The 22,183-nt window shown below is 46.8% G+C and overlaps 1 protein-coding gene across 1 annotated transcript in view; it reads left to right on the top strand.

The window, feature by feature from the left end:
- CABLES1 (Cdk5 and Abl enzyme substrate 1) overlaps window positions 1-22,183 on the top strand; it is a 108,203-nt gene that overhangs the window by 20,073 nt on the left and 65,947 nt on the right. Inside the window, exon 2 of the mRNA XM_059040860.2 lies at window positions 21,753-21,824. Within this exon, the coding sequence (XP_058896843.1) occupies window positions 21,753-21,824 (72 nt within the window). The remainder of the gene's footprint in view (window positions 1-21,752; window positions 21,825-22,183) is intronic.

The following is a 22,183-nucleotide window of genomic DNA, read 5'->3' as shown; positions in this document are numbered from 1 at the left end:
AAGATGTGTTGATTCTCAGATAGCTGTTTGGATAGGGGGTGGGTTACTAGAGAGAAACTGAGAAATGAGAAGAGACAGAGGCAGAGTACTCTTCCCGTTTTCTTTTGCAAGACCCTCTGCCCCAGGTGCAGTGCCAGGTGCACGGTGTGTGGGGCTGTGCTGCCCTGTGCTGCCGTGTGATGCCTTTGTGGCCTGTCCGTCTGTCCAGCAGGCCCTTCCAGGAGGGACCTCGGGCACATCTGTTGTCTGAGACGATTAAAACAGAAGGCCCAACGTGTGTGTGGGAGAGGTGGGCGCGTGCATCCCCCCCGCCCCGCCGGCCAAATGTTCTCTGTAGGGGCCATATGTCCAGTTTGGACTTCATCCTGAGACCCCCTTGTCAGTGGAGGCCCCTTGTAAATTCGAACTGGCCTGCGGACTGTGATAAAGATCCTGCTTTGAACATTAAAACAAACCAATCAATCAATCAATCAATAAACCACCAACTCTCACTTAACCTTCATACTTTCTCCTAAAACACTTTAGTGGTGCTTTTTGGAAATCTGTGTTTCAGAAAAGTTGTCTCTAAAGTTGTGTTAAAAATGAATGACAGGGCTTCCTTGGTGGTGCAGTGGTTAAGAACCTGCCTGCCAATGCAGGGGACACAGGTTCGAGCCCTGGTCCGGGAAGATCCCACATGCCGTGGAGCAACTAAGCCTGTGCACCACAACTACTGAAGCCTGCGCAGCTAGATCCCATGCTCTACAACAAGAGAAGCCACTGCAGTGAGAAGCCCGCGCACCATAACGAAGAGTAGCCCCCGCTCACCGCAACTAGAGAAAGCCCGCACACAGCAACAAAGACCCAATGCAAAAAAAAAAGAATGACAGTTAAAAAGTAACCAGTAAAACCATGTGTAATCCCATCACTGCTAACATTTTGGTGCACTTACTCCTAGGGTCGGGTTCTATCTTTCTTCCACCCAGGAAAAGAGGGATTTCTACGTATCAGAAATTGCTCCCTGCATTCATAAACCAAACCGGGTAGAGTGTAAGCCCACTGTAAATTTACCCTCTTATCCATTTTTAAGTGTACAGTTCAGCAGTGTTAAACATTCACATTGTTTTGCAATTTATCTCCAGAACTCTTTTCATTTTGCAAAACTGTAAATCTATACCCATTAAACAATAACTCCCTATTGCTCCCTCGCCCCAGCTCCTGGACACCACCATTCTACTTTGTGTCTTTATGAATTTGACTACTCTAGGTGCCCCATATAAGGTTCACTTAGCATAAAATCCTTAAGGTTCATCTATGTTGTAGCACGTGTCAAGAGTTTCTTTCCTTTGTAAGGCTGGATAATATTCCATTGTATATATATATATATATATATATATATATATATATGCCACATTTTGTTTATCCATTCATCCATTCATGGACACTTGGGTTGTTTCCACCTTTTGGCTATTGTGACTAATACTGTTTTGAACATGGGTGTACATCACTCTAAAGATTTTGCTCTTTTCCCCCCGCCTATCTAGAAGCAATCTCTCATTTAGAGGTGATTTACAAAAGGAAAGGGAAGGTTGGTTTGAATGCAGTAATTCCTCATCAGACTTGGTGCCTGAAAGTTCACATTTCAGGGGAAATGAGTGATTTCCTGTCTGCTGGAAAGAAGCAATTCTAGGGATTTTTTGATGTGTGTGCAAGCCAGCTGGCCAAGAAATCACTTAATCAAAAGGGGTTGTCTTATCAACCTTTTATTTCTTGCCCGTCCACCCATTTTCTTCAACAATGGCGCCAGTTGATTCTTTACTACCACCCAGAATACAATCACAGTGCTCATACACACACAAACATATTTATGTCTCCGTGTGTAATATGAATACATTTTTCTTAAAAACTATGTAGTTTTTCCCTGATAACAGAAAGCAATACCCGTGTGAAGCATTTAGAAAAAAAACAAATTTAAATTACCCGTAAAACCAGAAATGACCAGTTAATGTTTTGGTATAGGGCATGCGTGGATATGGGTGCGTTAGAATCTGTCAGTTAACATCGGTTATGGTGTGGATATATATTCTCTCTCTCTTTTTTAATACTAGAGAACAAACTGCACATACCATTTTTTCAAGTTTCCTTTTTTCACTCAGTTATACTTGATGAACACCCCCTCTTGTCATTAAATCGCATCTTGCACATGTCTGTTGGTGGCTGCTTTTCTGGGAGCTTACTGAATTCTCTCCGTGGTGTCAGAAGTCCGGGCATCCTGCACGTTCTGTGTGGAGCACAATTTCTTTGCTGACGGAGGAGGAAGGGTGGCATTTCCCTTGTTTTAAAGTAGAAAAAGCAAGGAGTAGAAGTTATTTCTGAATGACTGAACCAGGGCGCGGGAAGCTAGAAATAGAAGCCAGATTCCCTTGCTCACTGCCTGGTGCTTGATTCACTCGACAAAACTAATCTCAAGATCACTATCAGCGGAAATTATTTTCCCTAATCTCCTGGGAGTGTGCTTTCATATTTTTATGTTTGCTTAAGGGCAATTTCAATTCCACGTCTATTTTTTTTTTTCCACTTAAAAAACAAAAACTTTCCAGGCTTCTTTGGGAGACTTCCTGGATCTTTCCCCTCACATGTCTGGAAAAGGGGCCGCAGAACAGACGGAGCCTGGGATGGCCCCTACCTCCCCCACTGAGAATCCTCGGGCTCCGGATGGTCCAGCTGCAGGCCGATTTTTTTCAAGAAGTTGTTTGGAAGTTCAGGGTCTGTGTTATTTACCAGATGTCTCCTTTTTTTATGCAGTTGTATTAGCGCATTCAAAATACACTTTAAAAGGCTAGCAAGGTGCCATCCTTAGGAAACTCACATTGGGTAGATGCTGTTGGTTATAATTTGTGGAGTGTTCATTTGGGGCTGTTTTGGGGGTTTTGAGGAGCTGTTTATTTTGGCTTGTTCCATCATTCAACAGGTATTTATTGTGCACCTAATATGAGTCAGTCCTGGACTTAGGGAGCCCTGAGTCACCTAGGAGAGCCGGACAGGAAAATCCACCAGGACGGTGCAGGGCTGCAATGACAGAGCCATGTCCAGGATGCCACGGGAGCAAGGAGGGGTCTCCGTCTGCAGAGGGGGCAAGAGAGACGGAAGGGGGGAAGGGGCTGCTCCACACCAGGGCTCCAGCTGCCCACGTGTGCCCTGGGGGGCTCAGCAGGCAGCTTTGCCTCCGTGGAGGGAAGGGTGTGTTTGAGGTGGGGAAGGAGACAGGCACGCAGGGGCTTGTGCCCTTCCGTTCATTCCCATGCTTAAAAGCAACAGGCCGGCTCCCATAAACACCGGAGCTAGGCTGGCAGCCCTCTGGATGACACCTCTGTGTGGGCAGCTCCCAGGACCGCCTCCCTTCTTTTCACACCTGAGGCGCCTCCGGGCCACCCAGGGGCAACCCCTGGGACATCTGATGGGACTGATGCCAATTTTCCCTTTCAGAGTTCAAAAAAACACAAAAAATCCAGGCACAGAACTGGAACAGATATTTGCCCACCCATGTTCATAGCAGCATTATTCACAATAGCCAAAATTTGGAAGCAACCCAAATGTCTGTCAATGGATGAAACTCAACAAAATGTGATCTGTACTCCTATTCAAAGGAAGGAAATTCTGGCACATGCAACATGGATGAATTATGCTCAGTGAAAAAGGACAAATACTGTATGATTCTACTTAGATGAAGTACCTGGAAGTGTCAAATCCACAGAGACAGAACAGAGAATGGTGGTTTCCTGGGGGGGAGGGGGGAAAGAGAGTGAGTGTTTAATGAGTACAGAGTTTAAGTTGGAGGGTAGTAATGGTTGTACAACAGTGTGAATGTATTTAACACCACTAAATTGTACACTAAAAAATAGTTAAAATGGTAAATTTTGTGTTATGTATATATTACCACAATAAAAAAACAATTTTTTTAGTGGGGGGAAAAAAGAAATCAGGGCACAGAGCAAAGCTGTGTCCAAGATGGGGCTGACAGTTGAGCCTGGAAGAAGAGCCCCCGGCCTCTCCACGCCCCCTGTGATGAGGCCCTCACCCGTACCAGGGGGGCTCCCACAACAGGTGCCCATGATACGGGATCTCCACGAGGCTCCAGCCACCTGAAGACCTGATCTAATGATTAAACACATTAAGCCTAGTCTGTGAGGGGACTTCCCTGGCGGTCCAGTGGTTAGGACTAAGCACTTCCACTGCAGGGGGCACTGGTTCATCCCTGGTCAGGGAACTAAGATCCCCGCATGCATTGTGTGGCATGGCCAAAAAAAAAAAAAAAAGCCTCGTCTGTGAGGAAAACTCAGTTATTTCTAATGTGAATGGAGCCTTAGAGTTCCAAGAGTGAAGCTCCACTACACCCAGTCCAAGGTTCCAAAGTTAAGTTTTTTTTTTGAACCCACGATTCCAACCTAGTTGGGTAAAGCTGTCTTATTTCTTTGGCAAAATAGCTTTCACTTTGAAGTCAAAGAGCTTTCTTTCAAACCTAGCAGAAACTGTTAGAGCTTCACTTCTTTTGAAACAAACGTCTGGAGAACTCATCAGAATTTGAAAGGACCATGGGGGCAGATGTCCTGTTGCTCAGATAAGTACATGAAGGGGTTTAAGGCAGCATGTGACCTGCAGAGGCTCTCCAGAGACTCCTTTGAAACCTGTTGGTTTCCCCTAATTAGAGCCAGCCACCGTGGAGTCACAGGCAGCTGCAGGGCAGGTGGCTCCTGCCTGGGCTTGATGGTGGCCCTGATAGGGCAGCCAGCCCCGTGGGAAGGAGGGATCCCTGAGCAGCCCTCCATCCCTCCCAGCTCTCCTGTGGAAGACAGCCCTCTCCTTCCTCCATAATGTTGTGAGCTGCTAGTTCTGGAAGAGATCCAAGAATGAATCTCCTTTGCAAAGTGCCACCTCAGAGTGTTCAGTATGGAAGTTGCCCTGTTCCTTATCTACCACCTCCCAGCTCTGGGGCCTTGGGCAAGTTACATACCATGTTGCAAATGGGAGTCAGAATAGTACTCACCTTATAGGGGCGTTGTGAGAATTAAACACAAGGATGTCTATAAAACGTAGTGAATGGACTTGAGGACACAGGGAGGGGGAAGGGTAAGCTGGGATGAAGTGAGAGAGTGGCATGGACATATATACACTACCAAACGTAAAATAGATAGCTAGTGGGAAGCAGCTGCATGGCACAGGGAGATCAGCTCGGTGCTTTGTGTCCCACTAGAGGGGTGGGATAGGGAGGGTGGGAGGGAGATGCAAGAGGGAGGGGAGATGGGGGTATATGTATATGTATAGCCGATTCACTTTGTTATATGGCAGAAACTAACACACCATTGTAAAGCAATTATACTCCAATAAAGATGTTAAAAAAAGGAAAAAGATGTCTATAAAGCTGTTAGAGTGCTTGGGATGTAATGTTGGCAGAATGATGGAGAAACAGGTAACAAGGGCCTGCCGCCTTTCGGTCTGGTCTGATGTCCTTCCTGAGAGCCTGGGTGGTGTTGGAGGCGCTGTCTCAGGCATACAGGATGGACATCAGCCTTCTTCCACACCTTCTCTCTGTCCTCTGGCAGAGTGGGCAGTGGGGGTGTTTCTGGGTTCCAGGACCACATAACCAAGGCTTCTCGGGTGGCATGTGGACAGGCCTTGGGTCCCTCTGTGCCCATTGTGCTTTTTATTAGTCTAAATGCAGAAGCCAGACTGCTGGGTTTTTATGAACCTGGGAAAGTGGGCTCTTGGTGATTATGAGGCATTAAATCTTGGAGCCAATGTAATAGGCCCAGTCCAGCCTCAGAGCGCACCTTGCCTGTTCTGACGCTTGATGAGCTTCAGTTTCAAAGGGCATGTGTTGAAATCCAGGAACAAAATCTCCCAGGCTGAGCAGGGATCAGTTTGAGGGGCTGCTCTGCGTTGTAGAGAAACAGTGAAGACCGCCTTCTTAACCTTGATACGTTTTGGTGGCAAAGAAGGGCAGAGGTTGCTCTTGCCTTTGGAGATGAGCCAGGTGGTGTGGTACATTACTGGAGCTTTGCTAACACATGACCTGTGCAGCTGGGTCTCCTCACCTGGATGAGTGGTCACCAAGGTCCGTCCCAGCACTGGCACCCTGGGAGCCTTCCCTGAGTCTCCTCATTGCTCCCACAACACATCCGTCCGTGCACTCTCCTTTTTAATCATCTCTCTGAAGGTGTCTACCCATCAGGTTGTCCTTGAAGGCAGGGATTGAGCTCTATGCATTCTTGATCCCCCAGCACCTTGTCATGGGTAGTTAGTAAATGGTGGATGGATGTTTGAATGCATGACAGTTGGTAGTTCGGGTAAGCTTTGTTCCAGGTGGTAGAGGGGCAGTTTCACGTGTGTTGGACCTTCCCAGAGTATATGTGCACTCTTCTCCTCTGCCCTGCATATCTTGATTCATTCCCCCACCTCTTGGTAAAGATTTACAAAGTCCTTCTGTTTCACTTTTCTCTACTTTCCTTTCGATAGATCAAAGTGTTATTATTTCTCCTGTCATCTTTAGGAATCTACCCAACTTTCAGAGAACGCCCTCATCTCTGCTTTGGTGTTGCTTTGACTGTCATCCCTCAGCTTTTCCCAAGATTCCTGCCACCCAGTGAAACCCTAGCCACCTGGGATTGACCCCCATTGAGCAGAGCCAAAGGCTCCACAGAGACTCACCTACATGCACCCTCAGTGGAGCTCTGGTTCCCCACGATTCCTTCAGCTTTGCCTCCCTGCCGAACGGGGCACAGCTCAGAGCTCGACTGCATTCCAAGCTCTGGCCTGTGAGTATATGAGCAAAGTCTACAAGTTTCAGAGCTGTGTTTGCCCTGTCTCCATACTAGGTCATGAACCACCCAGAACAGGAACCGAGTCTTAACATTTCTTTACTCTTCTCTGCATCCCCAATACTTAGGACTATGAATATTTGTATATGTGCCGATGACACTGATAATGGTGACAGTGACATCTTGCTTAAAGTCATGTAATAGAGACAGAACTGGATCTAGAACTCTGCCCTGTCACCCGTGCTACCCCTGCTAGCATCATTCTTTGCCTGATAACAGTGGTTTCTAATCTTCGCTTGGGATCTCATAGATTCTCTTTTAGAAAAGAGAGAAAATGGACACACACACACACACACACACATACACATGCTTTACATCTGATTTTAAAGGTGCACAGAACCCTTAGGAGGTCCAGAGACCCCAGTTTAAGGATCCTGCCCTAAAGAATGACACCACTGAGCATCCTTAGGAAAATTAAAATGGCGGCTGATTGAATTGATTTTAGTCTGTTGCTTTGTGAAAACATTGGTTGAAAATGGTATGTCCCCCACCTTGGAAGTTTTTAAGAATATATTATTTTTGAGTATATATGTACAATGGACTACTACTCAGCCATAAAAGACAATGAAATTTTGCCATTTGCAACAACATGGATGGACCCCGGGGGTATCGTGCTGAGTGTAATGAGTCAGACAGAGAAAGACAAATAGTGTATGCTATCACTTATATGTGGAACCTAAAAATAAACATGAATATAACAAAACAGAAACAGACTCCCAGGTATAGAGAACAAACTAGTGGTTACTGATGGGAAAGAGGGAAAGGGGGAGGGGCATGATAGGGGGAGGGAATTAAGAGACAAACTATCATGTATAAAATAAATAAGTTGTCAGGATATATTGTACAGCACAGAGAATATAGCCAATATTTTATAATAACTTTAAATGGAGCATAATCTATAAAAATATTGAATCACTATGTTGTATACCTGAAACTAATATAATATTGTAGATCAACTATACCTCAATAAAAATTTTTTCTATTAAAAAAGATTTTATTTTCCATAATAACCACGTGGTATCACACCAAATCCCTGGCATAAAGGGCTACTCAGACCTCTGGGTTAGTCTTTTGCCAGAGTATCCAATAAGTTGAATCCACAGAACATCTAAGTAAATATTCATGTGGTTTTCCGCTCAGCTCTCAGGCTGCAAACTCGCTTTGGAAACCTTTCCTGAACAGCCTGGTAATTAGAACCATGGTTGCTAAATTAGGTATACAGTGAGGCCAATGTGCTAATAATATATTTTCAAAGGGCTCCAAACGAGCTGTTAAAAAATTAAACTACCTACCCAGACGCTGACAGAAGCACCTCAGAGGGTGTATTGTCCTGTTTCTTGCTTCCTGGAGCCTGAAGTTGCTCCCAGGCTCTCTCCTCTCTAGAAAACAGGATGAGCCTTTAATAAAAAGGGAGTCGTTTGCAAGTGTGTCTTGCACCAGAGGTGAGGGAAATGGGCAGTTAAGGAAGCTGAAGTCTCAGACTCCAAACAAATATGCCACTTTGATGTGTGCAGTAAGGAGGTCCCTTTTTGCCCTGCAAGGATGCAGGGAGAAAGGGGATGGACGGTGTTGTCTGTCAGCAGTGTTGGTGACGCCGAGCTGGAGATGCCCATGGGAGATGGGGGAGAAAACGAGGCCCTGGTGAAAGTGGTGAGTTTGCCCCTATCACCTCCTTCTGTGCTCACCTGGTTCCTGTTACCGAGTGCTGGAAACACCCCCTGAAAGGGCCAGCTTAAGCCACATTAGAAAGGAAAGGAGCCAGCTCTGCAGTGAGATCATCTGGGCCCTGTCCTTGCTTTCTGACCATCTGGCCCTGGTCTGGGCAGGTCAGGTAAGCTTTCGGTGTCCATAGGTCTGGTCAAAGGAAAGGAACCAGATCCATAGTTTTCATAATCATATTATCCCAATAGAGCACTAAGGAACTCAGCCAGGGCTTTAAGGAATTCCACAAACAGTTGATTCATTTTGACTCTTTTTTTTTTCTCAGAATATAGTTTCCTACATATATAGATTTTCTATATCACTTTAACAGCTTGATTGAGATAATTCATACAGTCTTCATTTAAAGTGTACTATTCGGCAGTTTTTAGTATATTCACAAAGTTGTGCAACCATCACTACTCTCTAATTTTAGAGCATTTTCATCACCCTAAAAAGAAACCCTGTGGCCATTAGCAATCACTCCCCATTCCTCCCGCTCCCCACACCCAACCCTAGGCCACCCCTAATCTACTTCTGCCTCTATGGAGTTCATATAATTGGAATCATACACCATGTGGTCTTTTGTGACTCTTCTTTCACTTTGCATAATGTTTTCAAGGGTCATCCATTTTATAGCATGTATCAGTACTTCATTCCTTTTTATGACTGAAGAATATTGCATTTTATTATCCATTCATCAGTTGATGACATTTAGGTTGTTTTCACATCTTGGCTATTGTAAATAATGCTGCTGTGAACATTCCTGTATGACTTCTTGTGTGAGTATAACCTTCACTTCTCTTGGATTATGTCTAGGAATGGAATTGCCAGTCATGGGGTAATTCTGTGTTTAACATTTTGAGGTATAATTTATATGTGTATATGTTACACACTTATATACATATATAAAGTGTTTTTTAAACTGTGGAAAAATACAAACTCAGTAGTGTTCATAGCTATCGTGCTGGTGACTGTCAATACATTAATTTTGCATTAATTAACATGTTGCCACAGTAAGTTGATTTTGTGCAACTAAGCTTCACCTGCCACATCTATTTAATTGAAGTGGGTCCTGAGACGTTTAAAAATGGTTACCATTGGCACCTACCTATCTGTATCAATTGGGATTATCTCCATACTGTACAACTAAGACCCAAAGAAATAAGCTAGATGCTGAGATTGACCTCAGACTAGAAATGTCACCATAACTTCAGATTTGCTTGTACAGCAAAATAGCTTCACTGTTCTAATAGTGATTGAGTTATACATTTGAATATAAAAAATTACTTATAAAATTTAATTATTCTAATCTGCTTCATATGTGGAGACTTGATATAAGATTTAGCTTGGAAAAAAAAAATTCTGCTGCTCAGAAGTTTGACCACAGGTGATCTGGTGATCTCAGAGATCCCTCCCAGCTTTCATTTGGACCTCATTCCTGATATGGTTTGGGCCTCTGCTGGTTTGGTGAGGGGTCTCAGAATAGTCCCTCAGGGCAGTGTTAATCTGACTCCCTGGAGTTAAGATCCATCCTTGCCCTTTGTGGGCCAGCTGTAGCTACAGATATTTGTTCATGCTGTACTTAAGGATTTATTGAGCACCTACTATGACCAGGTAATGTGCCAATCACTGAGGGGGTTTCAGAGAAGGGAAGACATAGTTATCTCTTCGAGGTATTTGCAGTCAGGTTGGAGACACAGGGTGTAATAAGAATAAATCATTCTACAAGTATCTAGATATCAAAATTTCCATAGTAATACAGTAAAGATACCAAATGTTGTAGGAATTCAGAAAATGTCAGAGGTAGCTTAGTAGAGCAGGTGGCACCGCACTGTGCCTTAGGAAGATGGTAGCATTTGGATGAAGAGCAGGTGAAGCAGACTCTGAGTTTTCTTTTGAACTAAGATTTGGTCACCTCTGGGGCATTCCTTACCCTATAAGCCCCTTATGAGGCCAGCGATTCAGCTGTGCCCAATCTCCATCAGCTTTCAATAAAGGAAATAAACCTCGGCAGCCAAGGAGAAGCAAGGCATTTTAAAAAGGGAAGGGTAGGGCTTCCCTGGTGGCGCAGTGGTCGAGAATCCGCCTGCCGATGCAGGGGACACGGGTTCGTGCCCCGGTCCGGGAAGATCCCACATACCGCGGAGCGGCTGGGCCCGTGAGCCATGGCCGCTGAGCCTGTGCATCCGGAGCCTGTGCTCTGCCACGGGAGAGGCCACAACAGTGAGAGGCCCGCGTACCGCAAAAAAAAAAAAAAAAAAGGGAAGGGTAAGCTGTGACGATGTGAGAGAGTGGCAGGGACATATACACACTACCAAATGTAAATTAGATAGCTAGTGGAAAGCTGCCGCATAGCACAGGGAGTTCACCTCTGTGCTTTGTGACCACCTAGAGGGGTGGGATAGGGAGGGTGGGAGGGAGGGAGACGCAACAGGGAAGAGATATGGGAACATATGTATATGTATAACTGATTCACTTTGTTGTAAAGGAGAAACTAACACACTATTGTAAAACAGTTATACTCAAATAAAGATGTTAAAAAAAAATTTTTTTTTTTTTAAAAAGCCTTCCAGAGAGGAGTGAGGTCATTTGGGCCCCTCCTTAGGAAAAGGGAGGCCGATGCTTGAAGCCGGAAAGACAAGGGAGCATTCGTCTTCGTTTCCATAAGCTGTGACTGAGCGTGGGCCATGGTTAACCGGAAAAAGCAGAAAATAAAGATTGATGAAACCCCATCCATCCCAAATTTGCTATAAATAAGTGCATGCTGTTTCCGAGCTGTCAGAATCCATTTCTACTGAAGGCCCTTCGGAACAGAGAAAGGTCAAACTGGAAACCAAGGGAGAAACTCAGGGGAGCGATTATGCTGGAAGGCAGCCTCTGAAAGTTTCAGTGAAATGCCAGCTGGGGAAGTAACCAGCCCCACCTGACTCTGCTGTTCTAATTAAATTAGCTCCCATTGACATCTCAGCCCTTCAAGACGGGGGAGCTGAGGAGAGGAGGTCACCTCCCGGGGCGGGGCTTGGCTTCTTCTCGTCCATCTCTAACCTTTGTGCTGCAGACCCCATAGCACTGACTCTGGGCATAGAGGGCACCCATTCTGCTGTCTTAACAGCTTAAAAGGTCTTCAGCATGTAAAGGCATTCTTGCAAAGCAACAGTTAGGTCCTCCTAATGAAAGAAAGGTGAGGTCACCTATGCTCGGGCTATTGTCAGGGTGGACTGTTTAAGAGAAGGCCCCGTCCTGAGTACAGAGAAGAGGGTCCAGGATGACCCACTCTTCCTGAAGAGGCTGGAGATTAGTGGAGGCCGAGGGTCCATCTGACACGACTCAGGTGTTTGTGGGTCTTTGGAAGGCTCAGAACCCGTGGCAATCAGCCTCCGTCTAAGGAAGCATCCCCAGCCAACTGTGCCTGCACCTTGCTTCCCCACATGTGCCCTGCAGGTGTTCCTACACCTCCGTTGTTCTCATTCAAAAGGAAACACCGTGTATTTATGCAAGTGCACACAGGCTTATGGGTGCACGTGTTTGTTCCATCTCACTGTGGTGCCAGGCCCCAGCCCACCCATCTGCGTGTTCATTTGGCCTTTGGGGTCTCGCCAGCTCCTCCTGGAACTGACCTCAGCCATCTGATAAGGGCCTGTCTGGCTCCCGGCTCCTATTGGGCTCCTTCCCGGACTTTGCTTCAGGGAATTCCTCTATGTCTTGCAAAGCCTGGTGTTCCGTCCTGTTCAGCTCCCATGAAACATGTATGTCCCTCCTCAGGTCCCTCCTGAGTTTACCCTGAACCTCCCGGGCTAGTCCGGCTACTCCTTCTTCAGGAGGTCCTCTCCCAGTTAAATCTTGGCTCTCCTTCAAGCTCACTGGTGCCCTCCCCTGCCCCCCCCCCCCCCCACTCCACAGCTGGTCTGTCCTGGCCTAAAACTCCGGGTCCAGGTGCTGGGTTTCCAGCCACCCTCCTTCACCTAGCTCAGGGCACTCTTTTCACAGGAACACCCAGATTTGACTCCTTTGATTCTGGGGCCCACCCAGAACATATGTGAGTTGGCCCCAAACTCCTTGGACTGGTTCTGTTCGATCCACAGGGCTCTTTCGTCTCCAGGATGAAGGCGATTATTTAATTTTGAGTGGTTTTCCATTGCTCGTGTCTCCTTTCCACCCTCACCCTGCCCTGGTCTGGGCCCCACCATGGCTATCCAGCATATTCTGTTGCAAAGGTAATGTCGCATCGGCTGCACAAAACCCAAAACCTTTCTGGGTCCTGATTTTTTTTTTTTTTTTTTTTTTTTTGCGGTATGCGGGCCTCTCACTGCTGTGGCCTCTCCTGTTGCGGAGCACAGGCTCCGGACGCGCAGGCCTAGCAGCCATGGCTTACAGGCTTAGTTGCTCCGCGGCATGTGGGATCTTCCCGGACCAGGGCACGAACCCGTGTCCCCTGCATCGGCAGGCAGGTTCTCAACCACTGCGCCACCAGGGAAGCCCCTGATTTTTTTTTCAACCAATACACCTGCTCTTGGTTTCTCTTCTTCTGCACATTTGGCCCAACTTGCTCCCTCCAGCTTCAGGGCCAGGCCCTTCCCTCCGGGATGAGGCTGAGGGGGAATTAGAATGTGGCACTGTCAACTCGTGGCTCTGGCATGGCCCCTCTATTTCCTGGGATGCCCTGGGAGACTGGGAGGTGCCTTCGGGGTGGCCATGTGTGCTGTGTCTGCTCTGTCTTCTGACCTCCCCATCTAGTCCCTTTGTCAGAGGAGTCTGAACTTGTTCCCAGAGGGAATCATTGTGGATCTTCAAATTCGGGAATGACATGATGGAAAGGGTGTTTTGTAAGATCAGCAGGGCACAGTGGGCAGCGTGGAGTGGGGAATCTGAGGAGTGAAAACCTGGCCAGTCATGAAATCCTGCCAACAAGTCTGTCTCTGCACAGCCCTAAATGCTAAGATGACCTCACACCTTGGTTTTTCAGGATTTGATGAGTCTGATGAGAACCTCGAAACAAACGGAGCCTCAGGCAAGCCAAGTGTCTCTATATTCTTTATAAACATTTGGAGTTCCTTTCTTCCTTTTTAACATTTATTTGTTTATTTATCTATTTTTGGCTGCATTGGGTCTTTGTTGATGCGCACGGGCTTTCTCTAGTTGTGGCGAGCGGGGGCTAGTCTTCGTTGTGGTGCGTGGGCTTCTCATTGCGGTGGCTTCTCTTGTTGCGGAGCACAGGCTCTAGCCACATGAGCTTCAGTAGTTGTGGCACACGGGCTTAGTAGTTGTAGCTCGCGGGCTCTAGAGCGCAGGCTCAGTAGTTGTGGCTCATTGGCTTAGTTGCTGCATGGCATGTGGGATCTTCCCGGACCAGGGGTCGAACCCGTGTCCCCTGCATTGGCAGGCGGATTCTTAACCACTGTGCCACCAGGGAAATTCTTGACACACATGTGGAAACAAGAACTCAGTATGTTTACAAATAACTGAAATGTATCCTGCTAGTAGCCCCACAGTATTATAGGTAGTTTGTTTTCTTCCTCCTTTGTGTTAATCTCTTCACGACTAGAATTATGTTACTTGTTTAGTGTCTGTCTTCCTGACCATAAATTTAAACTCCATGAGGGAGGGATAGTGTTTACCTTTTTCACTGCTGCATTTCAGCATCCAGCTTGCTGCTTGACACTTGATATATCATTAATAAATAAATGTTTGCAAAAATAGGAAATAAACGGCTGAATATTTTTAATGTAGAAACAGATCTTATTTGAACAAGCTGATTGGCAATTCTTGGTGTATTGACTTCAGTTTGATTATGTGCCTGATTACCAGCTAAAGACTCTAAAATATAGCCAGATTCAAAATCAGTTTCCTAGCATTTTGTCTGTTTCTTGATCCACGCAGCCCTTCTTTGCTTAAAGATGATCTATTTTCCTTCCTTTAAAAGGAAAATCCCATGACCTCTGAGGGTCATGAATTGTGTCCATCCGTATTCTGTGTATGGATCTGCCTTTAGACACATATGCTGCCACAGGGAGAGGGTTTTTTTTTCCTGCACTAGCAAATCAGCCGTGTGCTCTTCGCTCAGTGGCATTGCAGGACCTGACTGGTCCAGGCAGGGTGCTCTGCCGTCACCCCAGCCTGGTGGCCTGGCCCAGCCAGTGCGCCACTGCTATGTCAGATTCCACAGCTCTCCTCTGGGATTTCTTCCACAGTCTTATCAAGCAGCGGTTGCCAGGTGAGCAAGGTAGGGCCTCACTCAGTTTCAGCACCTTTGCTGCTGGATGAAGCTTTCGGTCGTGGAAAGCAGAACTGAGCATGCATCTAACAAACACGCCTTCAGGCTGAAGCCAAGGCCGTTTTTGCTTTCAGACTGTAGCTTCTGTTGAGAGGGGACAGCTGACTTTTCTTTCTCGTCTGTGAACACATATGTATTGGTGCAAAACAGTTTGCTTCTTCAAGGAGCACAGTCTGATTTGACTTCTGCTACAGGAGCATCTGGAATCCTGGCTTTAAAATTTGCCAAATCATGACCAGAGTTATCACAACTTAGTTGCTGAATCTGGAGATCAAGCTCCTGGTGCTGGCACCTCAACAACTTGAAGCTGCGTTAGAGAAATGAAGGAAAGAACAGTGGGGCTGTTAGCATTTGACTTTGAAGCCTGGTATTTGAAAACGAGAATTTTCACAAAAGCTGTATCAATGAAAGTATGATTCTTAGATACATAGTGGTTCGCCTCTTTAGGGCTCTTTGAAGTAGTGAGCTTCCCCTTGTACGTGAGATATACGAACCAGGGGATGAGATCTTATGACATTTTGCCAAGGGAGTTCCTAACTGCTAAAAAGGCCAGCTCTGCTTTCTAGGTTAGTGACCCTCACACCTTTTCTTGCTGGGCCCTGATTGGGACCCTGGAAGCTTTGTGACTCTGAGTCAGAAAAGGAGGCTGAGGTCTGAAGACTCCCATGGTCTCTAGGTTGAAGTGGGACTGCTCTCTGTCCAGCCCTGATTCCTCGCCTGCAGTACCTCTTTTACCTGAGGTAGCGAGATAGTCCTCCAGCCCCCAGAAAGGTCTCGGGCCACCATTCCCACATCTGCACCTCAGCGCGGGGAAGGCTGCTGGACCTGCGGGCCTCAGGACTAAGCCTCAGCGGTGAGCTTGGAGCCCTAATCCTACTGGTGGTCCTCGATCCCCTTCTCCCTAGCTGGTGTTGCAAGCAATCAAGCACAGCCCCTCTGTGCTCACTGCCCCTTACTTGCTGGTCCAGAGCCAGAGAACAGGGTACCCAGCCTCGGGGGCGGCTTCCCAGCCTGGGAAGGACCCCAGATTCTCTCTTGGCTGCTGTCTCTCTGAGATAGCATCCTTATATCTTGCTCAGACACTGCACATGGCACCAACAGTGGAGCCAGATTCAGCTTCACCCCATGGCGGGTTGCTTTTCCTTGTTGCCTTTGTTTTTTAAAAAGCAAACTCCTTCTTGTCTTTTTCATAGTTTCAATCACACACACACACACACACACACACACACACACACACACGTTTACAAGTTGATGTGGAAATAGGAACAAGTCTAAAAGGACATACACTAAACTCTTAGAAGGTGCTCTTTGGACCCTGGCGTTTGCAGATCATTTCCTCAGTTTCTACTTTATACTTTTCCTAATTTGAATTTTTTTTAAACAGTGAAACATAGTACTCTTATAGTCACAAAAGCAGGGGGAAAAATCCATTTGGAAAGATGAATGTTTAATAAACTCAAACAGAAGAAATCCATTTTAAACGGATCATGCCTTCTACCTGTGAACTGCTGAGCTGTGCTGGGGGCCCTGGCCCTTCTACCCACCCAGTCACCCCAGCCCTGCAGGATGAGGGTCTTCTGCCTTCCTCTTCTTCTCACTGTAGTGAGACAATGGGAAGCTTTCTGAGGATGATTTCTGGGCTCCTGGTGATCAGATTGGACCTTGTATATTGAATAGAGAAGAGCCAGTAATAATTGTGTATAGAAAAGCATTGAGTGGAAGGTCTGGTGCTCTCTGGGAAAATCCCAAACAGCCACCGGCCGATGGAGGACTTCATTAGTTTATTCATCCGGCCCTGATGGAGTCCCTGCTGTTTACCGAGCATCTTCCATCCCTGGGGCTATGCAGGTGAGGAGAGCCTGAGCAGCTCACTGGCTGAGGTGGTCAGTTTTGTCTGGGGGAGGGAGGGAGGTGACGTGGTCAGTGGAAGCAGGACACAAGTCACACAGCAAATAAGTTACAAGTCTGTGGGTGTCTCGTGGCTATAAGTTATTTTTATGGTTGGAGGTTTTGTTTGTTTGGGGTGTTTTTGGTCATAATAACTGTTGGAATAGATCTGAAGTAATTATGACCTCAGCTGGCCCATCCCCTGTGTAACTGAGGGACCTGTGAGGCCCTTATTCCCTCACGTCTGTGGAGAGGTAACCCTGCCCTCCAGCGGCCTGACAGCCAGGAAGGGGACTCCATACACGGGGGGGGGGGGGAACCACACAGCTGAATTGCCTTTTTGTGAGGGTAGCAATGGTTGGCCCAGATGGTCAGGGTCCCTTCTTGCTCCAAAGCTTGTGTTTTTCCCCCAGAGATTATTAATGTTCCCTGGGTGGAGAGCATTGATCCAACTCGACTTACTAGTTTGACACCAATGCTGAGGCTGGGGGGTCATGACCTTTATCCCAGCCTGGTCCTAAATCACCGTCCTAAACCCTGGGCCCAGCTGGAGCTAGGATGACCCTGCCCCGGCCTCACTGGTCAGCAGGGACATTAGTGAGCCCAGAGTCCACTCTGGTGAGGCTCCGCTGCCATAATTCCCACTGTGACCAGCCCTGGCTCCCAGGAGCACTTGGTGGCTTATATCACAGTCAACCATTAGCCCTAATGATAAGTGGATTCATTGGGTCCAAGTAGGTATATCCAGATAGGCAACCTTGTCATGGATTAGAATTTCCTTGCCCAGGCAGAGTCCAGCACTCAAAGGGTAGTATTCTAAAATGAGTCTGGGGGCTTTAGGGAGGCTGACTTACACATGAGTGTTAAATGTGAACCACATCGGCCTCAGAAGTGTTGGTGGCCAGTGTGGAAGGGCCCAAATTATAATTAATTGTCAGACAAGATGGGGAACCCTGAATTCTGAGGACTCAGTCTTTCATTTAGTGATTTTGATGTATAACGCTTGGGCTCTTACTGAATGTCTTCTTGGTTAATAAGGGGGCACGCTGTCTTGGCCCAAGGCTAAGTATTCCTCATCAGTCATTAAAATATTCAAAGACGTCTGCTTGTTAACTGTGCCCAATGATAAGGAGTCTGCAAGGCAGTGGACTTGGCTTATGAGGCAGATTACAGGGTGAAAAGTGCCTGGTGAAGGTGGGCCACCCGCCCTTAGCCTTCCCTTCCACTGTGGGCTTTCTGAAGACAGAGGCAAGGGGAAAGGTTACTACACTGCTGGGAAGGATTTAGCAGGGTGGCAGGGGCAGAGATGAGTTACCACCACAGGGCAGGCCCTCGTGGCAGGAGGGGCAGGCATCACATCTTCATTTTCCTGGTACCATATGACAGTTTCTTTACAATGATCCATGGCAGCTCTTTCCAAGCTCTGTATATGCGTCTCAAAGAATATATTGCTTAGTTCTGTTCATGAAGAAGGGAAGCACACATTTGCTGAATGTAAAGGACAGGTGGGCATTTGGGTTTTGAATTTTTTTTCCCTCTAAGGAATCCAGACCTTAAGTGCCTCTGTGTGTGTGAGAGGGAGAGAATCTATACCTGTTCAACTCATGAAGAGAATAGCAAATGTACTGGCTTTTAGAAAACAAATCCATATAAATATATAGAAAGGTGTATTCTAATTTGATTATTTTCCAAATAGCATCTGTCTTTTCCAGCATAGGAATTGCCGGATGTGGCTTTTAGATGGGGGAACTGTCAGATTGTGTGCTTTTATGAATTGACCTAGTTTTCTAGGGCGAACCCCCTGGTTTGAATGTTGGACGGGAGCCTGTGGGCCCCAGGGTGCCTGGCAGGGCCTCATGTGTCCTCCGTGGGTTCATTTGGACACATTTTCAGCTGGAGGGCTGGCTGTGCTCTTCTTGGGGTGGGAAAGGGAGACAGCCTCAAATGCCAGAGGAGCTTGAGGGGTTGTTAATGGAATTCCCTGCTGGTGGTCCCACGGATTCCCCCTTGAATATGAGCTCCTTGAGGACAAGAATTAAGGCCAGATCAGCTTTGTGGTCCCAGCAGGCCAGGCTTGGTCGGGTGGGTGGGCAGAAAAGGATGCACCTGCCTGGCCTTTGCTGCGGCCTTGTTTGTATCTTTACTGCCCAAGGAGCCAACCACAGAGCTTCCCAGGGGACCTCTGTTACGATTACTGAAGGGAGGGAGAGCGAGCTTGAAGCTGCACAATTGCTGCAGTCACCTCGGTTGCAGATTGAGCCAAATGTTAAATGTCTGTTTACCTGTCACCTGAAAATGCAGAGGTGACAGGTGCCTCTGCATTTGCCTGCAGAGGAAGGCTCAAAGTTTGACAGGATTTGTTGGGATTTTCAGGATCTGAAGCCCGTACATTTATTTCCTCCTGTGACTGTGTTATGTCTAATGACAATTTAGGGGTGCATACTTAAATAAATATTTCACTTTTGATTTAAAAACTCAGAAGAGGGACTTCCCTGACAGTCCAGTGGCTAAGACTCCGCACTTCCACTGTAGAGGATGATCCCTGGTCGGGGAGTTAAGATCCCACATGCTGCATGGTGCAGCCAAAAAAAAAAAAACACACACACAACGAACAACGAAACTCAGAACATTATCCACAGATAAATAGAGTAAATAACATTTTAATCACAACTGCAGAGGAGACATTGGTATTAAGTAAGAACAGTGCACGGAGGCCTGGGGCTCTAATTTTATAGGTGGCCAGTGCCTCAGTGAAGGTGACACCAAGTTAGTTCTGCTTCGAAGCGGGTGTAGAGGTGGAAGGAGCACGTGTCACAGGTTGGCTCAGGCACAAGGCATTTGGGAGTGACCTCGCCACTGGCAGGGGTTGGAGGAGCGGCCAGAGCTGGGACAGCCAGGCTGACCCCAGTCATTTGAGCGGGGAGGGCATCCGGTCAGGCTGCAGCCCCAGTGGAGGCAACTGGAGTAACAATCAAAATCCCAGGAGCTCCTGGTCATTAACTGTCCTGTGCCAAGGACTTCATGTCTCTCTGTTTCTTACTTACTCTCATTTCCCCGTGTCATAGGTGAGGAAACTGAGGCTCAAGGATTAAGGAGTTTTCTAAGGTCCCAGAGCCTCCAGACTCCAGGACTGAAATCGGAGTCTGTCTGACCCAGCACACATGTAGCATCATACCGTCCCTTGGATGGGAAGCATGGGGACCCCTATCCCTGAGAGCTCAGTGGGTGGGAGCGTGACCAACTGGGGGTTTGTCCCCATCCCAGCCTGGGACTCCGTCCCAGCCAGACCTGGCACCTGGAGGGGCTGTGCCTCACAATGGCCTGGACACTTCCTTCAAAGCCACAGCTGGGGGCTTCCCTGGTGGCGCAGTGGTTGAGAGTCCGCCTGCCAATGCAGGGGACGCGGGTTCGTGCCCTGGTCCGGGAGGATCCCGCGTGCCGCGGAGCGGCTGGGCCCGTGAGCCATGGCCGCTGGGCCTGCGCGTCCGGAGCCTGTGCTCCGCAACGGGAGAGGCCACAGCAGTGAGAGGCCCGCATACCGCAAAAAAAAAAAAAAAAAAAAAAAAGCCACAGCTGCTGGGTGTTGTCACAGGGGTCCGGCGTGCTGAGTCCCTGGACTTAGGGGGCTGCACAGGCAAGTCCTACTTATTCATGAATTGGCCACCTCTCAAATCCCCACCTATAAAATCAGTTCCCCACCCCCTCAGGTCAGACCAGTGTCTCCCTGGTCTGACTGACTGCTGGAAATCTAACAATCCCATATTACAGAAATGGCAGTTTAGCATAAGTTAATTACAGAGTAAACTGCAGATCTTGCAGAAGGCCAGTGTGTCATGAAGACAGTGAAGGTGATGTGGCAGAGCTCCTGGTTCTCACATGTGGACAAACGAGGCTCATTGGAGAGAGAAGCGGGGAGGCGTGTGCCGAGTGTTTTAGAAAGGATTTGACTGTCAAAACATGAAGACAGGCTCTGAGAAAATTGATGATGCCCTCGAATGGTTTGCAAAAATGACCCTTCTGATTGTCTTATTAAAAATAAAACACGAAGCAAAAAGGTATCAGTGTGGTTGGTCAGAAAAAGTACACACAGAACAAAGCAAAAAACATTCATTTTTTTTTTATTCTTTAGAACAAATTAGAACATGGTTATAATTGCATGTTCTTATCCTAAATGTTATCAAATGAACACAAAATAGACATAGTCTTCTAATTTTAGTCCCATTTTTTTCCAAGGTGTAAAGACCCAATCAGATATTTTTCTGTCCACACCACCCTTCAGCCAAATCATTTGCTGTGAAGTGATGGCCCTTGTTCAAACGGATTTGCTATAAAATTACCAACCACCATCCCGCCTGGTCCCTGTACCAGATATTCTCAATTAACTAGGACCCATTCTTATTTCAGTCTGACAAAAGAAACTAGATTGAGGAGGTTTGGGCAGGTGGTTTGCAGTTCTTCAGCAGATGGAAAGAGTTTGTGTTTTGCCTAATCACTCCCTGATATATATTCTCACTGGTCTCCGAGAAATTCTCCCAGGGGAATAACGTCTGCCTTGTTTCTAGTTGCTTTCGAAATTATGGCCCAGAGACCAGAAGTTTTTTCTTGCTTCCTAATGATTTTGAGATTTTATTTAGTACAGTTTTAATATTTATCAGCTAAATCCGGTTCAGACCACAGATATCTGAATACTTAACAGAACTATCTAATGTTTTAGAAAAAGTGCACACAGTACCAAAGTTATACACTATCAGAGGCACCTTGTCTCTTTTTGGTTTTAGGCAGCATAAAAAGTATCCATCACTTCCCTAATCACCAAAAAGCAGCCCTACAACCAGGGAGAAAGCTCAGGATTCAGCAAGGCAAGATGGGCTTGGCCTTCAGGGTACAGGCTGGGAATATGGCAGCCTCTTAAAACACCTTTTGCCTGATTTTTTTCTCAGTGGACTTTATTTTTTAGAACAGTTTTAGCATTATAGAAATGCCTGCTCCATTTCACAGTGCAGTTTTAACTCCTAGATTTTTTTTCCCTCTCTCTGCAGACGTCGCCTCATCTCCCAGAGATCGTCCTTGGAGACCCTGGAAGATATTGAGGAGAATGCTCCCCTACGGAGGTAAGTTTTCGGGTTGCATTTAAGTGTGTGTGAATGGCCTGCAATACAAGGTGGCAGGCAAAGTTTGAATTTTTTTTTTTTAGTTTTTGATCTACAGAATTAAATTCTCAAACTGACAATCTGATCCCCAGACTCCGTTTGGAAACCCCAGCCCTTTGGAACATTAGAACTAGAACACTATGAAATCCCAATTATGTATCAGAATAGCCCAGTTTGCATGTGAATTCAGGTGCGGTTACCTGTTCCTTTTGAAAATTGCTGCTTGATGAAGAAGAGTGCGTCACTTGCCCCGGCTTTCCCAGGCGCGGTGACACAGTAATCACAGTCCCCGACTTCATTAGCAGGTGCCACGATGTTCC

Source organism: Kogia breviceps, chromosome 15, assembly GCF_026419965.1.
Source record: "Kogia breviceps isolate mKogBre1 chromosome 15, mKogBre1 haplotype 1, whole genome shotgun sequence".
Taxonomy (NCBI): Eukaryota; Metazoa; Chordata; class Mammalia; order Artiodactyla; family Physeteridae; genus Kogia; species Kogia breviceps.
This window is presented reverse-complemented; position numbering and strand designations above follow the sequence as displayed.